This window comes from Nelusetta ayraudi, unplaced genomic scaffold, assembly GCF_046127955.1.
Source record: "Nelusetta ayraudi isolate G7.1 ecotype Tasmania unplaced genomic scaffold, CSIRO-AGI_Nayr_v1 ptg000022l, whole genome shotgun sequence".
Lineage (NCBI taxonomy): Eukaryota > Metazoa > Chordata > Actinopteri > Tetraodontiformes > Monacanthidae > Nelusetta > Nelusetta ayraudi.
Window position 1 is genome coordinate 294,661 of NW_027466072.1, and position 18,186 is coordinate 312,846.

The 18,186-nt window shown below is 44.1% G+C and overlaps 2 protein-coding genes across 8 annotated transcripts in view; one reads left to right on the forward strand and one right to left on the reverse strand.

Annotated features, from left to right (window-relative positions):
- The window catches only part of arhgef11 (Rho guanine nucleotide exchange factor (GEF) 11), a 26,738-nt gene extending 13,282 nt beyond the window's left edge, over positions 1–13,456 (reverse strand). For 3 of the 6 annotated variants that reach the window (XM_076027922.1, XM_076027925.1, XM_076027921.1), the window contains exons 1-16: positions 13,320–13,456; positions 6,807–6,898; positions 6,612–6,716; positions 5,875–5,924; positions 5,733–5,790; positions 5,415–5,614; positions 4,726–4,797; positions 4,204–4,311; positions 4,059–4,107; positions 3,069–3,106; positions 2,839–2,931; positions 1,912–1,980; positions 1,657–1,761; positions 851–949; positions 663–705; positions 449–545 (exon numbers count right to left, since the gene is read on the reverse strand). In XM_076027922.1, coding sequence (XP_075884037.1) covers positions 449–545; positions 663–705; positions 851–949; positions 1,657–1,761; positions 1,912–1,980; positions 2,839–2,931; positions 3,069–3,106; positions 4,059–4,107; positions 4,204–4,311; positions 4,726–4,797; positions 5,415–5,614; positions 5,733–5,790; positions 5,875–5,924; positions 6,612–6,716; positions 6,807–6,898; positions 13,320–13,456 — 1,415 coding nt within the window. Of the gene's footprint in view, positions 1–448; positions 546–662; positions 706–850; positions 950–1,656; positions 1,762–1,911; positions 1,981–2,838; positions 2,932–3,068; positions 3,107–4,058; positions 4,108–4,203; positions 4,312–4,725; positions 4,798–5,414; positions 5,615–5,732; positions 5,791–5,874; positions 5,925–6,611; positions 6,717–6,806; positions 6,899–8,416; positions 8,432–10,791; positions 12,715–13,319 lie in introns of those variants that run through there. The other 3 variants (XM_076027926.1, XM_076027924.1, XM_076027923.1) reach the window with 2 other exon arrangements.
- On the forward strand, positions 13,339–18,117 carry LOC142889290 (myeloid-associated differentiation marker homolog). 2 transcript variants are annotated; one of them, XM_076027935.1, is made up of 2 exons: positions 13,339–13,484; positions 16,294–18,117. In XM_076027935.1, exon 2 carries the CDS (start codon positions 16,425–16,427, stop codon positions 17,274–17,276), a length of 852 nt encoding a protein of 283 aa, XP_075884050.1. In that variant the 5' UTR covers positions 13,339–13,484; positions 16,294–16,424; the 3' UTR covers positions 17,277–18,117. The 2 variants fall into 2 exon arrangements, with proteins under 2 accessions (XP_075884050.1, XP_075884051.1); XM_076027936.1 differs by lacking the exon at positions 13,339–13,484 and adding an exon at positions 15,842–15,908.
- The last annotated feature ends 69 nt before the right edge of the window (positions 18,118–18,186 follow it).

Genomic DNA, 18,186 nt, shown 5'->3' on the forward strand with positions numbered 1-18,186 from the left:
TTTTTTTTTTAGTTGGTTGTTTCACTCTTATGTACACTGCCAGTCAAAAGTTTGGACACACCTACTCATGCAATTTTTTTTTTTTTTTTTTTTTTTTAGTCTTTACAACTTTCTACACTGCGGATAGATACTGAAGACATCAAATACTGTATATAAGATATATGTAATTATGTAGCAAAGACAAACACGTTCAATAAGTTGAAATATGCTTTTAATGAAAGGAGGCTATTTAGAAGAATTCCAAAATAAAACGTGTTTGAGTTATTTGACACTTGTATTGTTTCCTCCATAATTCCATGTGCGTTCATACGTCGTTTCAACGCCTTCGGTGACAAAACTGCAATGTCAGTAGTCATGAGAATGAAAGAAAAGACGTTACAGTCATTGGCTGTGTCCAAACATTTGACTGGTGGTGTAAATCTAATTCACTTGACGTAACTCAATGTACCTGTAGTCCAGGATCTGATCCTGGATATCAGCCATGACTTCCAGCTGCAGCTCAGACAGAGGCCCTCTGATGTCCTCCTGGGCATGGAGCCTGTTCTCTGAACAACCAATCACAATCGTTACGCTTTGTGACAAGGACAACCATCACCAAGCATCAAATGTGCTTTGGAAAAGATGGCGGATGACAGAGAGGCCGTCCTCTGAATCTCTCTTACCTATGTCTGCCAGATACTCCTCTCGCACTTTGATTTTTAGGGGCTGGAAGGGAGGGGGGGGGGGAGAGAGAGAGAGAGAGAGAGAGGAACCTCGGTTTGTTTTCATGTGTCTGACAGTGTTATATGGATCCAGGCAGTGACGTTGCACACCAGAAGCCAGACTGTAATAATGGAGGTTCTGCACGTACTGCGTCTTGATCGAGGAAATGGGAGCAGATCTGGGGAGCGAGTGTTCGAGCCTCTTTTGGACTGGAGCCCAGGTAGGCCTCCACTGACAGGTAGAAGAGCTGGTGGAGACAACACAACAACTGTAAGCAAACCCACCTGAGCAGTGTGTGTGTGTGTGTGTATATACACAGGTACTACCCGAAAAATGAGAATATCCAGTAAAAGTTGTTTTATTTTGGCAATTTAACATAAAAGATGAAAACCAACACGTTTTATTGAGCCATTCCACGCAAATTGACATCTCAAGCAGTTCCTTGTTGTAACTTTGCTGATTAAGATTTTCAGCTTATTAAAACCACAAACCCACAAACTCAGAAAATTATTATAAAATTTGAGTTGTTTTTTTTTAAAGCTGCAAGACCTGATCAGCAAAACCCAAAGGAATAAAAACTTGAAATATATTGATTTGCATATTATTCCTTTATATAATAGGTCACATTGACCTTTTAAGTTGAATTGCAGAAATACAACAACCTTTTCAGGATATTCTAATGTTCTATAAATTTCCCTTTCAAACTAAAATATTAAATGACTCGCAGCTTGTGCGATCTGTCTATATTACAAATCACAAATAAAGTTCTAAATCTATTTAGCAGCCAAGGTAACAATAACATCAGCATTCTTCTCAGCTTTGCCACAAAACCAAACCAAATCGTCTCTCACTTGTTAGCAAGCACAGCGCATTTGTTTGTTTTGTCAATGTTCACAAATTTTTGGGAGTAAATTAAAAAAAAAAAAAAAGTCACAACATATTATCTGTACTGACCAAAGGGTTGGGGTCCAAAAGCTGAGTGAAGACATATCTCATGAACACAGCCATGTGAGCAGGTCGCGATTTCAACAACTCAATGTCCTGGAATTGGCCGTACATCTGGTCAAATAGAGGAAGACGATGATGAAAAGAAAGTTACGTTTCAAAAAAAACAACAAAAAAACAAAAACAAATTGAGGGAGCAACATGATGCAATGCGTGAAGAGAAATGAAGTAGCGAGCTACATGACGTATGAAGATATTTCTCACCTCATTAATTGCATAGCCATAACTCTCCTCGTCGTCCTCCTCGGGGCTGATGATCAGAGCCTTCCCTCCCTTCAGAATGCACATAAACACAGACTTGAGGGGCTGGGAAGCTACCGAGGACACTGGCAGTGATTTTCAACCACAGCTGATGGTCAAAGACCGGCGCACTCCTCCGTTTCTTGCACCCCTTTCAACAACTTTACAACACAACGCACATGTGGAGGAGCATGACAGCAATGGAGACAACCAGACCAGTCACCTCCGTGTCCAGTTTAGCTTTATGACAGCGGTTCCCAACCCCTGGGCGGCGGGCCAGTACCGGTACCGTGGCTCATTGGGTACCGGGCCGCGCAGAAAGAATAAATAACTTACATTACATCCGTTTGTAGTGATTATCAGAGTCTGAACGATGGTTTATGCGAGTCAAAATACGGATTTTAATCTCGACAGGAGATTCCCTCGCACTGAGTCCACTCTGCGTAACATGCGGCGTCGGCTCTCTAACGAGGCAGCGAAGCCTTGCAATCTGCTCTGCCAGTGGGAGACAGAAGCACTCTGCATTAAAAGAACAGCAGCCTTTGGAGTTTTTCTGAAAGAATAAAAAGCTCAGGTTGCTCATGTTCTGTTTTTGTCACAAAGTTAAGAGGACGCAGCTTATAAAGTTGCAAACGTGGACGCAGTAGATTCACGTTTATTTGATACATTTAGAAAAATGATGGAGAAAATCTGAAAATGTTGTCTGACGTTAAACTGATCTGTGGCGCGGAAACAAGGTTGGGGAAGCACTGGCCTGATGGAAGGAAGCCTGCAAATCTGTCCTGTGTTCACACCACTTTAATGGAAGGGAAATGACATTCAAGTGAGTGATGTGTGTGTGTGTGTGTGTGTGTGTGTGTGTGTGTGTGTGCGCGTCTCTCTATATCTCACCAGGTCAGCCTGGGTGTGAGTGTCAGAGTTCTGCCGGTGGGGTCGAAGGGCTCGGAAGGTGGATGCAGGGGAGGAGTGGGGGCTGTCAAAGGCCTGTGGAGGAGTGGTGGGGGGGGCGGAGGAGGGTTGGGGTGGGGTGGGGGAGGCGATGACAGGGTGTGGGATGAGTGGGAGTGTCCTGTGCGCTGGCACATGCCGACTACCTCCGCCAGTGCGAGCGTGCAGCCTACCTCCACGTCTCCTTCGCTCGAGTCCATCGACAGTCGACCTGCAGCAGCACAGAGGAGTTTGGCACTTTGGTTAAAGCATAGGTGGCAAACTCTGGCCCACGGGCCAGATTTGGTCCACAGTGTAATTATGAATCCGGAGCAGGGCGTTCATTGAAGGATGATATTATTACAACTTCTTTGGTTGACTGTTATTTTATTTGTTCCATTTTCAGGGTCGAAGCAAAACTTGCTGGGCTCCAAATAAAAAGGTTCACTGTTCTCCTGGACCGAGACTTTGGTCCAAGTTTGACACTATGGCCCCACTGTGTGTTTGAGTTTGACAGCCCTGGTTTAAAGTGACTGTTGGAGTCCCTCTTGCACTGCAGGGGCTTTCTGCATAACGTGTCTGAGGTTAGTAGTGCGCCAAGCCGCGCAGCAGCAGGTGAATTAAAAGAGCAGGCAGTCTTGGTAGCAGGCAGTCCTTTGCTGCCGTAGTTTGCTGCCAACTACAGGAAATAACAGTACGTTGCTGAGACACTGTTCCCTCAAAATGCATTGCGACGCAAAGGGTGGTTTTATTTCTCATGTGATTCTATTATCAACGCAGACATTTACATCCACAGTCTGGCATTACTTTTGGAGTGAGTAAGATTGCTTTTATTGATTGGCAGGCTAGCAGAAACCATTGACTTGCACTAGCCTAGCACCAGCGAACTCTGCCAAACTAGAGGACTGGATGGAATGTGTTGAAAGGTCTCCACTGACGAGCAGCACACTGGAGGAAGCAACTTGGACACGAGATCCTGTGTCCATCCTTTAAGTTACAACTTAACAGTAGATTGTAGTCCACTGCTAGAAAATGCAACAACTGTTTGTGTCTCATTTAGAACAGAATGGGTTTAGAACAGGTGTACTTAATTGATCCCAAATTGGGAAACTACCTTCTTTTTTTTTTTTTACACACTAATAAACTGGACCTTCCACTATGAATCCAGAAACAAAGATACACACCTTCACCTGCCGTGACGTAATCTGCGACAGAATCTGGCCGTGTTCCCTCCTGCAGGGGCAGACAGAGAAATCATGTGTTGAACTCCAGGCTCATTTGACGACCAAAATATTCATAATAACCAAAAGATAAGCAGAACGTCCTCACCAAATCCTGCTGAATCTTGATCCGGACTTGTTGCGCTCTCCTCTTGGCACGTTCAATCCGCTCCTCCAGCGACGGCGACGGATTCCTCGACTGCTCCTCCCTCAAGGCCTGTGGAGAGGTCAGTCGAGTTTTTCAAAAGCCAAGCGTCTCGAAGATAATGACGCGAATAACAATGCAGCAATTTATTTATTTGTTTTTTTTGCATTTTTGATTTTATTTTATTTATTTATTTCGAACATGTCAGAAAGGAAAGAGAATTAAAAAGGAAACAAAACCAAATACACACACACACAAAAAATAAAAAATAAAATTAAAAAAAATATATATATACATACATAAATATAAGTATACATATATATAAGTATATATATATATATATATATATATATATATGTATATATATAAAAAGTTAGCAAACACCAGTGAAAATACAAGTACATGTTCATGTTCGAAAGGGGGTAGGAAGAAGTAAAGACTTCTATATTCCCACCCCTAGACTCAAATAAGACTCAAATGTTCTACCTGCAGTTCTGCTTCCTCCTGCTCCAGCATTTTCCTGAGTATCTGAGTGGCATGTTTCTGAAATTCCGGGTCCTATGAAATGAAAGACATTTATGGCAGAGGGTTCAATGAACTGCAGCTGCCGACTTAAAAACGTAAACACAACGTCGACTCTTAAAAGCCTGGGGCTACGGACTGATTGGATGAAAACCGGGCTCTCCATTCACACCTCAAAGCAATTGAAGCTCGTTTTCTACATGAGAATGAATCAACTGCAGATTCCATCTGCATGAATAGCAGCCCTTGCAACGGCTCATATTCTGTGACGCGTGTCTCTCGCATTGAAAGACAATGACGGAAGTCAAAATATCGCGCATCAACAGTGTTCTGCCGTGGTAGCAGCGCCGCGGCCAAAGCTAACATGCCAGCTTTTGAGCACTATTATTATATTTTTTTGGTCCATTTTTTTCATTCAGACAATAAGTGCAATAAACATTTATTTTGGGAAAAAAAAGAAATAGTCAGTGAATGTTGATCTCTATTCTAAGCAAAAAAGAAAAAAAACAAAAAACAAAAAACTAATTCCCATTTTTATCCAGAATCTCGTAGCCTTAACGTCTTAAGACTGTGGTTTCATTCAACAAGGACTGGTGGAATGGTCATCATGTCATATAATAATGATGGTAATAATTCAGTGGAATGGAAGTCACCTGTAGTGGTTTGGGTCCAGTGATTCTTTGGGATGGGATGCTGCCCAGTGCGGAGGAGGCGGGTGGAGGTGGCGAGGGAGGGGCGTCCCCACCCAACGACGCTCTTTGATTAGGTGCGTGGTCATTGGACAGGGGCTCCAAGGGCTGCGACGCAGCCGAGGGGGGCGGCCCTTGTAGCGTCAGAGCTACGTAGGTACCAGCTGCGGGGCAACGCGAGGAAGACACAGAAATCAGAGGCAGAAGAAAAAAAAGGCTAAAACAAAGAAAAAGTCACGCTTTGCATGCAAACAGGGGGGACGAGGCAGCGCTCAAACTCACACTTGATGAGCTTCACCACCTCCTGATGGGACATGGAGGACACCTGCGAGCCGTTCACCTGTCACACAGGGCAGAGAGCGAGGCTGTTAGTCAGCCCCCACTAGCACGATAAGGGAAGCACTCTTTCTCAGTGTGTGGGAACCTTTATTATTCTGTCCCCTTCCTGGACACCAGCCTTGACTGCTGCACCACCTGAGGAGAAAAGAACCCTGAGTGAGAAAACAGCACAAGGCAGAGCAGAAGCTTCCCGAGTGGGAGGACGTCAACATCAGCAGGGCATCGCTTTCTACAGGACGTTTTAGGGTACTAAAATAAAATCACGGGCCACTGACTTTTCACACGGCTAAAGTCATTTTAGAAAGGACAGCAGAAAATTGTGACAATTTAAATGAAATACACATCTGCTTTTTAAATTTAATGCTGATTGAACAAATGTTATGTTTCCTGTGAGCGACAACACAGTCTAGTTTTCTCAACTGGTGGACCACAAACAAACCCTCTTCCATCATTTTAATGTGGATTTTTAATGCAGATTCTGAATAGGTGGTACGATGGTTTTGACTGAAGTCTATTTTCCACGCTGCAGTGCTGCTTGTCATACAGTCAGTGAGTCATATTTCTCATCTAAAGCCAAACACTTTGAATCTTTTTTGAAACTGCTTCTCAATTACTGGATTTTAAGGTCAAAGGTTTAAGGTCCAGCACCACTGATCAAGTTCACACTGGGAAAAACTCAGCTTAATCATGCTGACTGTTCTACATGTAAAGTATCAAATAATCTCCATCGAGACTTCATCATTTGGAAAGAGAAACGTATGATTGATTTCTCTGTAATTTAGTGGAGCATCTTGGAGTTCCACCAAAGTCACCACGTCTCACCTGGTCGGACATTCTGCACCAGCTTGACTCTTTCTCCACATACTGTGAAGCCAAAGCCAAGCTGGTCCTTCTGTACCACCACACATCTATGGACGAGTCCAGGACCTGGAAGAAGAGGAGAGCACTTTGTGAAAAAGAAAAAGGCCTGATGAGGTTTTGACAACACAAAAAACCAGCGTCACCCGGCACAATTACCTGTGGCCTCCACAGGGATGTCAAGTGGTGGCTCCCTCTGTTGGGTGGCAGAAGATTTGCGCTCTGAATCCCCGATGGTCAGACTGCTGAGCCTAGTGAGAGGGGAGGGAAACATCGAGGTTTAAGGAAATGATCCAGTAGAGCTGTGGCAGAAACAGAGCAGATCGGGTGGGTTGCAAGGTTTTTAAGGTGAACGGTGATCTCACACAGCACCTGCTGGCCAACTGTGAGCCTATGGAGAGGTTCTCTTCCACATGCTGGCTACAATTCTGTGTTTTTTATGGCAGAGAGTGTCACATGACGTCAGACTAAACGGTGTGCTCCCGACCAACTACTGTTTATGTCAAGTACAGCCGCACCCTTAATTCCTTGAAACACAGAATTAGCACAAAAAGTAAGGATATTTGTGTTTGGTAGTTCATTACTTTGTGGTAACAACGCTAAACATTAAACCTTTAAAATGGCCTCATTGAAAGGTACCTTGTAGGATTTGTAAGATGAGCTGAATTTGTGAGTTGTGCCCATGAAAACTGTGACTTGTGAGTGGCAGCACTGTCTGTACATTTGCAGTCAAAGACTGCAGGACCAAGTGTCTGATGGATTTTGGGAACGAGTCGCCATCAGATAGATGCCTTTGCTCTGGTGAGAGACACGACCGCGTCGGCTGACTAACTGGGGACAAATTGTAGCTGTACAGCAGTGTAAGCAGGCTGGTGACTTGCAAAGCGGAGAAGGTGGCTGAGTTTGGTTCTTTCACAGGATAAAATGTTACGTTGCCAATGCGTCTTCACCGTGCAATCATCCAATTCAAGAGTCAATGGCATGATAAGCTGTTTGGAAGAGGCACTGGATATTTTTTTGGGGGGGGAGTTTTCAGGAGCCGCACACGCGTTCTTCTGCTAATCTCACAATTGCACGTTCCGTACAAATGCGGCGCAATTTAAATCAAGAAATAAATAGTTTGAGAGACAGTATAATACTTATAGTCATAAAGCAGCGTTCCAACAAACTTAGAGAGAAACACTACTTTTTTTTTCCTTTTTCAAATGAGCACTACTGTCAACAAAAAAGTCAACGAAAAAAAAAAAAGGTTCATCCATCTTCTATCGTCACTTTTCCTGCATTCAAGACCGCTGGGGCCTATTTCCATCACCTGAGGCGAGTTTCTAGAGCCTGCACAGGCTGCCAGCTCATCACAGTGCAAACACAATGAGACAACAAGCATTCACACTCACACCATCAATTTAGAGTTGCCAATTCACCTGACACGCATGTGAAGTAGACGGAGCACCTGGAGAAAACCCTCACATGCAAAAGAACATCATGCTAAAAAAAAATATATATATATAGGTGAACCCAAAACCTCACTGTGAGGCTGTGGTGCAACAACATCACCAGGGATAAAACAAGAACAAGGGTGAATGCTAAAACACTGGGATTTGAAGGTCCAGCTAAGCTCAGCTCAGCTCAGTTCCGGTTCAACGGGGAATATAAACTCAAAAACAACCCAGGAGGTGTCTGGATTAACTGAAGAGGGACAGAGTGTCTGCAGAGCAAGCTCCGAAAATGTCCAAGAAAGCAAGACGGAGGCATTTGACGGGAAAACTCACCAAGCAGCAAAAGGGCTGAAAGCACAGCATGACAGGAAAGATTGGCGAAGAAAAGGTGAGAGGAGAAAGAGAAAAAAAAGAGTGCCAATTAAGAATGAGAATCAAATTAGAGGGACACAAACAAACTGACCTGGACTTTGGACTCTCACAGGTCATAAACGCAATGATTTATTGAAGGCGACACATAACACACAAAGACACACAAGTCAAACACTGAAGTGATTTGGTTTTGCTTTGGGGGAACCAGTGATGTCATCAACGCAAAGTGAAAACTCCAGCTTTACATGCGAGAAGCGGACTCATTTTTACTACTTTGGGTGGGGGAGGGGGTGAAAAGGAGAATATTTTGGTGAATTTAAATCAAGTTATAATGGGGAAAAAATAAGCAACTGAAAAAAATCACTGTGCCCCCGAGTCTCCCAGCAGCCCATTTTCCAAATGTCAATGGACTCACTGTAGATAAAATGAATTTAGTGGGTCTATTCATTGGAAGTCACCAATGCTCGTCCAAAAAATGACCAAGACGAAAAAAGGCAACCAGGAAACTATTCCCCCATCAAATTTCATCATCTGCCAGTCGATACCGAGTGATCCGCTACTGACACTGACGGATGACTTTTAATGTTGTGATATTAAAGCAGCTCTAGGTAACTTTCAGTGGAAGTAAACACGCTGCAGCGCCAGTTTATTGATGTGGGAAAATACAAATAGTTGCCTAGCTGGAGCGCTCGTGTGTGTTCAGGAAAAACACCGATATCAAATGCAAAACAGACACTGACAACAACGTGGTAGCAAACGTTCAACACTTTTATAACTTTTATTAGTCTTTCGTGGAGGTTACTTATTGGGTTCCATTCCGTCATTTTATAATCTTATGTATTTGTAATAGTAGTATGCACAATCGCCTCTAAATACCGTGCGACGTTGGTGTATAGTGGTTCGTCCGGCGTGTCGGGACGCGCTTGAAAGTTACGCTGCACAGTTACAGCTGGCACCCCCCACTCCCCCCCACCCCCTCTCTCTCGCTGCCGAGGCGGCACCTTTGATCCTATTAATCGTTTATGTACCGCTTTACTGAGTTTGGAATCATAATTTTACGGTCGAAAAGTTACCTAGAGCTGCTTTAAATTTAACACTGAATAAAGTGACTGGCTGGATTTTGTAGGTTCTGCTTATGCCATGCACCGTGACGCAGGCCGTTCGAGACCCGCTTGCATGATCCTAAATCCAGCAACAGCTGCAAACCCGCCAGTATTTGAGACCGAGTCGTTAGCTGGGCAATAAAACATTGATGGCGTGTTTCTTTTCAAACTGCAACATCAAAAGAAACATTAATTTCTCCTTGTTTTTCAATGTATGAACAGGAAGAGACTCCTCCCCACCCCATATTATAAACTCTCAACTGTCCTACCTGAACAGGTGGGCGTTTTTCTTATTGGCTGCACTGTTGCCTCACATCACAGACACAACACAGACACAGCGGTGGACACGTGCACAAGAACATATGCAGGTGAAGAGAGGGTGACAGCAGGAGAAACAGGAAAGACACATGACACATGTTCAACACACAGATGCAGCTAAAAGTGGGAGCACGGTAGCAGTGTATTACATCATGGAGGGAAAGCAGTGAGTGGCATTGGATGAAGTACAGTCAGTCAATTGGGTGAAAAGTCACGACTCAAGCAATTAGCAACACAGACAATAAACCTTAACACCGGGTGATAATCCGACTATTTGATTGGAAGCTTTCATGCATATGTATATATATATATATATATATGTATATATATATATATATATATACATATATATATATACATATATACATATATATATATACATATATATATATATATATATATATATATATATATATATATATATATATAATTATTTTTTTTAAGGGGAAAAGGGACTGCTCACAAAGCCTCAGAGCCACCAGTTGAGAAACACTGCTATTATTCATCTGTGTGCCACAGTTCACCACTTCCATTCTGCCAAAACCCAAAGTCCAAGAAAGAAAACCCCAGGCAAACACTCAAATGAGACATTCAAAGGGAGGAGCCGAGGACGGAAGAATCCCTACGGTGTTTATGGAATCTCAACACAAGTTGTACAATGGTTTTAGAGGTTAACCATTTTTTTTTTTTTTTTTAAAGTCATTCGTTTTTTTACATTATGAATTTAATCTATCCCACTGTTCTAACGGGCAATACCTTAACGTGAATGAACAACCTGTGCAACTCTTCTTCCAGTAGTTGGAGGGAATTGCATAGGCAGTCACAGGTCTATTGACTGATCTAATTGATTAGTGGTGCACTTTGCAGTACAGTGTTGAGATGCATGCTGTGTGTGGGGCGTGAGAAGCGTCCTACCTGTCCAATGTAGAGGTCGGTTGCCGGAGACTCATGTCTGAAAGCCCTTTTGACACTCGTCTGCTTCCTGGTGCGATCAACACTGACCGTGGCCCATCTTCATCATCCCCATACTCTTTTTCTTTTCTCGCCACTGCTTTTCAGTCCATACAAGTGTCCTTTAAGGGTTGTGCTTTATTTTTGCCCAATTTTCCAGATACGGAGAGATGGCAGATTGAGAATGTGAAGGGTGCTCCCGGTGACCTCCATTCACCACCCCCCGCAGTCTGCTTTCCGTTGTACCGACAACAGTGCGAGAAGTGAGTTGGATGTACAGTTCAACTAATTTCTATAACATAGACGGCAAAGCCTGCTTCCTGGTCATGAAGTAGCCACGTCTAGTTACAGCTCCAGTGCATTCAAGCTCATTCCCAATTAGACACTACCAAACTGTGCGTGTGAACACACACACATACTACACATTCACACTAGAAATTATCTGAATGACACGTTAATGTGCCAACACCAGACAACCAAAAGTGACCCTGATTAGACTCGCAGTGAGACTTGTTTACACGTGCGGTTTCCGATACTCAAACAATCCCAGTCGAGATACACGTTTACCTGACAACTCGGTTTCTAAATGACAGTGGTATAACAATTTCACATTCTTACGCGAATTAAAAACGTGACTTACATGTTGATATCGTCGCCGGTGTGTTTGCCTTTCACACTGTACAAATAAAACATGGATAGGTTTTAACCATTACGATACAACACGCCACTAAGGCTCCCAACGTGAGTTTACCGTTAAATGGAGGGACATTACATGCTAGTGCTGTTTCTTTTAAGGAAGACGAAGAAGACAAAGCAAAAGAAATGAATAAAAAAAAACTGAATCCAAACCCTACAACAGGCGTTGCGTTTCACGCTAACGAGCAAAGCTGGCTAATGAGCAGTTCAGCCGACATTGACTTATTTTTGTCATTAATCTCGACAATTAAAGCAAAAAACAAAACACGTTCCTTGGTAGTAGAAACGTGTTTCTTTTCGACTTTGACTCCAAAGTTACACAACCAGCTGGCAACGGAATGATAACGACCCGGCGAAGTGGCCTTTTACATCCAGCAGACGTTAGCTTCCTGAGGCTAGCTCTGAGTGCAGGCCGGTTTCAATCCACGGCATTGCGTGGACCCTCGAGCCGACCGACGGTGCCACAGCCGGGCCTTTCCCCTCCGCCGGCGAGCCTGTCTTTTAAATGAGTCAAACCGCTGTGCCTGCGAGATGATTCAGCCAGCTTGACTTCAACTGTGTGCAAGTAGAAGGATTCAAGGTGTCCAAAATGAAGCGGTTCGTGGAGGATTCCAGCTCCTTATTTGACGCAACCAATTTCGTTTACTTGCGATTTTACACACTGAAGTTGCACGTTAGCCAGCTTTTAGCTACACGGCATTAACGATAACAGTGAAGCTCCATCTCAGGTTCCTTAATTATCCACAAAAACAAGGCCTGGTGATAAAATCCACAGTGCTCATCTCGTTGTCATTCAGGAGAGTCGCCGGTTCTGCAGCGATGCATGTACTTAATGTCTTGGGGGGGTAAAATCCTGATTGAATTGAATGGCGATCTTAACCGTGTTATTGCCCTGCTGTCTGTGCCTGAGTAGCAGCCAGTCAGGTCCACCACCACCACACCACCATGGATTCAAGCATGACCAGGGAAAACAGCGACGCCGCCTGGGTGAAGTTCGTTACTGCGGAATATTAACATTTTCAGTGCCGTACACAGGATAAACTATGCAAACAAAGCAACAAAACTGAAAGTTCTCTAAAAAAGAGTGAAGTAGTTGAAGGTACATGGCCTGTTAGACCTTGACGCAGTTGATGCACTTGGGTATTTAGTGCACTAAATACCCAAGTGCATCAATTTGTGTATTTAGTATTTAACTAATTACCTTTTTTGTGTATTTAGTGTTTAGATAATTAGCAATATTTTGCTAGCAATCGTCTTAGCAAACTGAGAAGAGCTAAAAAATAAATAAATAAATAAATAAATAAATAAAATCTTCTACTTCTTAACAATCTTCTCCTTCAAGAATAAAAACCTTTTTGTCAATAACTCATCTACCAAAGTATGTAAGTATGCAGTGTGCGACAAGCCAGTGTTTCTCAACTGTTGATTCGCGACCCAATAGTGGGTCGTGGAGCTGTTTTGATTGGACCACAGCTTCGGGCGTTTATTATGCAAGACACACAACTCAAGGAATTGATATGATATTATGACTGAATGTATGCATTCTGTGTCGTATTGTATTATTGTATTGCATTATTTCCCCCCCTGGTTTTTGTGAAATAAATGTAAGTGCTGTGAACTAAACTTGGGTCGCAACTTGATGATAACGGGGGTGGGGGGGGGACTCCACAAGTTGCGAACCACCGCCATAGGCTGCCTATATGCGTATATGCGTATTGTCGAACGACGTGAAGTTGAGATTGACTCACACTAAAATACTTATCCAGTGAGGCCAGGGGAGGGTTTCAATACATTACCAAATATGGCCTGTACAGGGCGTGAGAGTTCTTCCCCCGCCGCTCGCTCGCTCGCTGTGGATGGATGAGAGAGGGAGGAGATGCACGTCGTGCCAGCCAGGACTTCTTCCACTCCACCACCGAGGCGCCAAACTCATTTAAAGTCCACAGTCGTTTCAGTTTAAGGTGAGTTTCACGACGGTTGTGCGTTTTTTTGTGTGTGTAGAGACGTTACTTGCTGGCGATTACGCAATATCCATTTCTGGGGAGAAGCGAGAAAAGAGCTACCGTAGCACGGTGCTGCCTTGGGTGCGGTACATCCGCTATCCGGAGTGAAAAAATACCTCCTCACCTCACTCCGTTAGTGTGTTCTCACCATGGGGTTCCTCACTGGGCTTGTTCTGAAAGAATACGACAACAAAACGCTGCTTGTTTTTGGAAAGTCCCCTTCGAATTGTAGCAAGGTAGTTGAGTGAGTGTGAGTTTTAGATTTCAGGTAGGGAGATATATTTAGCTTTTGAGACGCTTGTCTTCCTCCTGCCGTCAATGAATCAGCCACACAGTCACAGTCACAGAGGCTGATAACACAGACGGCTGAGTTTCAGCCCAGTAGAGAATCAGGTTGTTACTTTTCTCACTGATGCGACACTTGCCACAGTTTGTGTTCCTGTATAGCTCAGTCTGAGATTGTTGGTCAGTGTGTGTTCAGATTGAATACCCCCCCACCCCCATTTTTGATGTGTGTTCTGTGGACGTGCCTCTTGCTGCGTGTGGTTCCACACAACAGGAAGCTGCAGTTAATGGCCACGGGGCTGCTGGAGTGTAAGTGCAGCACTTAGTAGATCTTGACCAGGGTTTCACTGAACAGTGAGGAGGAGGAGGAGTAAGTAAGTCCACAAAAATCAACTTTTAATTCAACCTCTGTTGTATTTCAAGCAAAGCAATGCACTGTCAATGCACTGTCTGACCCGCACCCTTGCATGACTGTTGTGCATTTGTTGGTCGACTAAAGTTGGCAGAGGAAGAAGAAAAAAAAAAAAAATCACCTTTCGCTGAACATTGGCACACTTGAACGTGTTCAGTAATAGGAGACAATTCTGCTCTTCCTGTGCAGAGAACCCCCACCCCCACCCACATTAAAGCTGCTGTATTCCCTTACTCCATTTTCAATATGGCAGACCCCTCCCATCAGAGAAGGTTTTTTTTTTTAGACTCATTCATATTGGCTGAGGGTTGGCACCAGGTGCCTCATTCAAATGTAGTGTTACTCTATGTGGAACAGCCAATACAGAGACAGTGAACGCTATTTATTATTTGTGAATAGAAGTGACCAAGCATGTCACTGTAATTCGTTCTGAGATGAAAATGAAATCAAAATGATTCAAATGTGTCCATATTTGTTGGCTAAAGAAGCAGCCGTGGTTCCTCATAAGCAATATTATCTCGTGGACGCACATTATGTTTCCTGAAATGCTGCTATGGGGTCTCCGTAAATTAAGTAACCTATCACTATAAAAACAGTTTACCCGGATACAGACAACCTTTGCTACGTGAACCGTGTGGGTTTTTTTTTTTTTTTTGCCCTTTCTTGGAACAAATGCAGAAGTCAATTCTCTTTTATGTCGACTTATCATTGCGTCACAAAACTCAGCGGCATTTCAAGCATGCTAAACATATGAAGGGCGGAGGACCTTTTCTAACTTAACTATCCAGGGCGTTAACAAAATAAAAGGTTGCAACATCTCTTTTTTCTGACCGCAGTGGTATGGTAGTAATATTGCTTTTCCAACTGTAACTTCTGCGGTGGGAAAACTAATCCAATTCAGGCTTTCGGTAGTTTACAGGTTATTTTACCAGCTGCAATGTGGAGGGACTTTTTAAGCAGCATAGGTGGATGCAGATCAAGTCTCACTTCCTGTATGCGTCCGCTGCACAGGCCACAGCATGAACCACAAAACCAAGGTTGCACTCGCATTCTTTAGTCTTTATACAACTTCATCTCAAGCCGTAACAAGATAGTAAAGCTCCAACAACTCATTTCTAAAATTGAATCGTGCCAAATAATTAGTGGTTCTGTAACACTTTGGCTGAATGTTAATTTAATGTTAGCAATTGTCAAATTAATTCCCTTTTAATTTTCTAATTTCGTTTAAGTCGAAAGTGTGGACGTTTTTTTTTCTTCTTCCTCTCTGTATGTGATAACCTGGGTATCTACTAGCACCGCCATGACTGTAAGTGCAAGATAAGCTGTGACAGAAATAGACCAATGAAGTAATGGACAGGTGGACGGATGAACCAGTGGTTCTAGAACTTCACTTTCAGTTTATTAATCTGTTCCTTTGTCTGTTTCATTGTACACATGGGCACATTTAGCCTCCTGTTTACAGCCTCCTGCAAAAATGCTTAAAGGTTCTCATAAAACAGAAGCTTTGTGAGTTCTTCCATGTTTGGAAGAGGGTTAAAGGGGTCACCAAGCAGTCCATGAGTTATCTCTGACCATGGGGAGGCATCAGTCACAGGACCCAAGCACTTTGTGATATCACAAAATGATGGACTTTTAACATTTCCAGAGAAATAATATCATTGACAGCAGAGAGACATGAAATACTGGTCAGTACACTTACCACAGCACAGCACAGCACTACACGCAGCAACAGTTCCAACGAAACAAAATCAGTGTCTTTGAAGTCCCACAGTATTTAGCTCTTTATTGAAATGACTCTGAAAACACTGGAAGAAGGGATGAAATACGGCTATTTTATGACTTACTATCATTTCTTCAAGTTTGGCGGGCCGGATTAAAAAGCTTAATGGGCCGCGTATGGCCCCCGGGCCGTAGTTTGCCCATGCCTGCATTTGCCCCAACTCTCAAGAGTCAACTATTTTACAATGAACTTCAGGCCACAACGTTTGTCTTTATGATTCTGTAAGACTGTAACGTGAACGTGTTCCCAGTTTGTTGTAACGACTCTCATCTTTGGTGCTTTTCCTGCAGAATGTGCGATCCTACAGATCGACAGAGCGTGTGAAGCCGCCCACTCAGCGTCAGTCGCCCAGCGTCTCCACCCTCCTCGCCGGATCAAAGGGCCATCTCTCATCCTCTGGGCTGATTGTTTCCCTCCAGCCATGCCGGTGATTGCATTTCCCCTCTCGCAGCTGTTCTGGGCGCGCCTCGCTGCCCTGCTCTTCACCTGCGTTGCCTTCAGCGTGGCAGCGCATGGGGCCAACCTCTCACACGGTGGCCTGGCTGACTGGTGCCTCTTCTGCTGGGTGTTCAGCTTCGTCTGCACCCTGCTGGTGATGCTGGTGGAGCAGTGCGGCCTCCAGGCCAGAGCCCCGGTGTCCTGGTCCAACTTCCCCATCACCGTGGCCTGCTACGCCGCCCTCCTCTGCCTTTCCGCCTCCATCATATTCCCAGTCTTCTTCCTCAAAGGCCAGCACTTGGCGACTGAGGCCCGCAGCCACGGCATCGCCGCCACCGTCTTCTCCTGCCTAGCTACCGTGGCCTACGTGGTGGAGGTGAGCCTGACCAAAGCCAGACCCGGAGAGGTGGCGGGCTACATGGCCACAGCCCCGGGTCTGCTGAAGGTTTGCCAGACCTTCGTGGCGTGCGTCATCTTCATCCTGGTCAGCGACCCTGTGTCCTACAACCACCACCCGGGGCTGGAGTGGTGCATGGCCGTCTACTGCATCTGCTTCATCCTCTCCATGGCCGTGGTGGTGCTGTGCGTGGGCGAGTGCACCGGCTACCTGCCCGTCCCCTTCTCCAAGTTCCTGTCGGTGTACGGGCTCCTCGCCGTCTTGATGTACTTGAGCGCCGCCATCGTCTGGCCGGTGTTCCAGTTTGACAGAAAGTACAGCAGAACCTCGAACAATTCTTCCAAGCTGATCACTGTGTCGGTGCTCACGGCCCTCAACACCCTGCTGTACCTCGCTGACCTGACCTTTTCCGCCAGGCTGGTATTTGTTTCTGCCTGAGAAGGAACAGAAAGACAGGGACAGGCTGTGATGAAGGGCAGAGCTGGAGAAAGAAGCAAGTGGCTGTGGGAGATAAAAAACAAAACAAAAAACTGCTTAATCACACCATACCAGTGAAAAGTTTCGACACACTGTCTAATGCAATGTTTTTTTTATTTATCTTTAGAACTTTCAACACTGCAGATAGATACTGAAGACATCAAAAATATGAGCGAGATATATGTAATTATGCAGCAAATTTCAATATAAAATGTGTTTTAGTTATTTCACACTTGTATTGTTTCCTCCATGATTCCGTGTGTGTTCATACGTAGTTTTGATGCCTTCAGTGAGAAGCTGCAATGTCAATAGTCATGAGAATGAAAGAAAAGACATTCAATTCACAGGCAGAGTCCAAACTTTTGACTGGTGGTGTAGATGACACGCTTTTGATTTTAAAATGCTGCGATGCAGCAAGTGTCTGTACCCTTATACATTCATTTATTTGTGAGCACACGTGCGAATATAGTGTGTATTTGTGCAACACAGTTTTTTACTATGAATCTGCAATTGAAATGTATGTTGTTGGTTGTTTTTTTTATCCACGCTAGTGCAACATTGAAGCTAAGTTATCTTGAATTTCTGTGAAAAGCGAACAAGCTGTCAGCACACTGGATGTGGTAGTAACTGAGGTGTTTTCAGTTTTCAGCTCTGCAAGCTTCCTGCTTTACACATGCTTCCAGCGTCGTAGTGTCTCACTTAAAAAAAAAAAAAAAACGCAGTGGCACTGAAGCCTGGACTCTAATCACCACAGAGATTTGTTCAGTTTTTCTGATAATTAAAGTGTATTTTTATCATTTAAGGACTATGTGTATCCGTTCTCTGTTAGCATGAAGGCACAGTTGAGCTGCCTTGAGTGGCTCGCGGGGAT

What these genes read in the sequence shown, in the direction of transcription:
- LOC142889290 (XM_076027935.1), top strand. Translation starts at nt 16,425, where the DNA reads ATGCCGGTGATTGCATTTCCCCTCTCGCAGCTGTTCTGGGCGCGCCTC.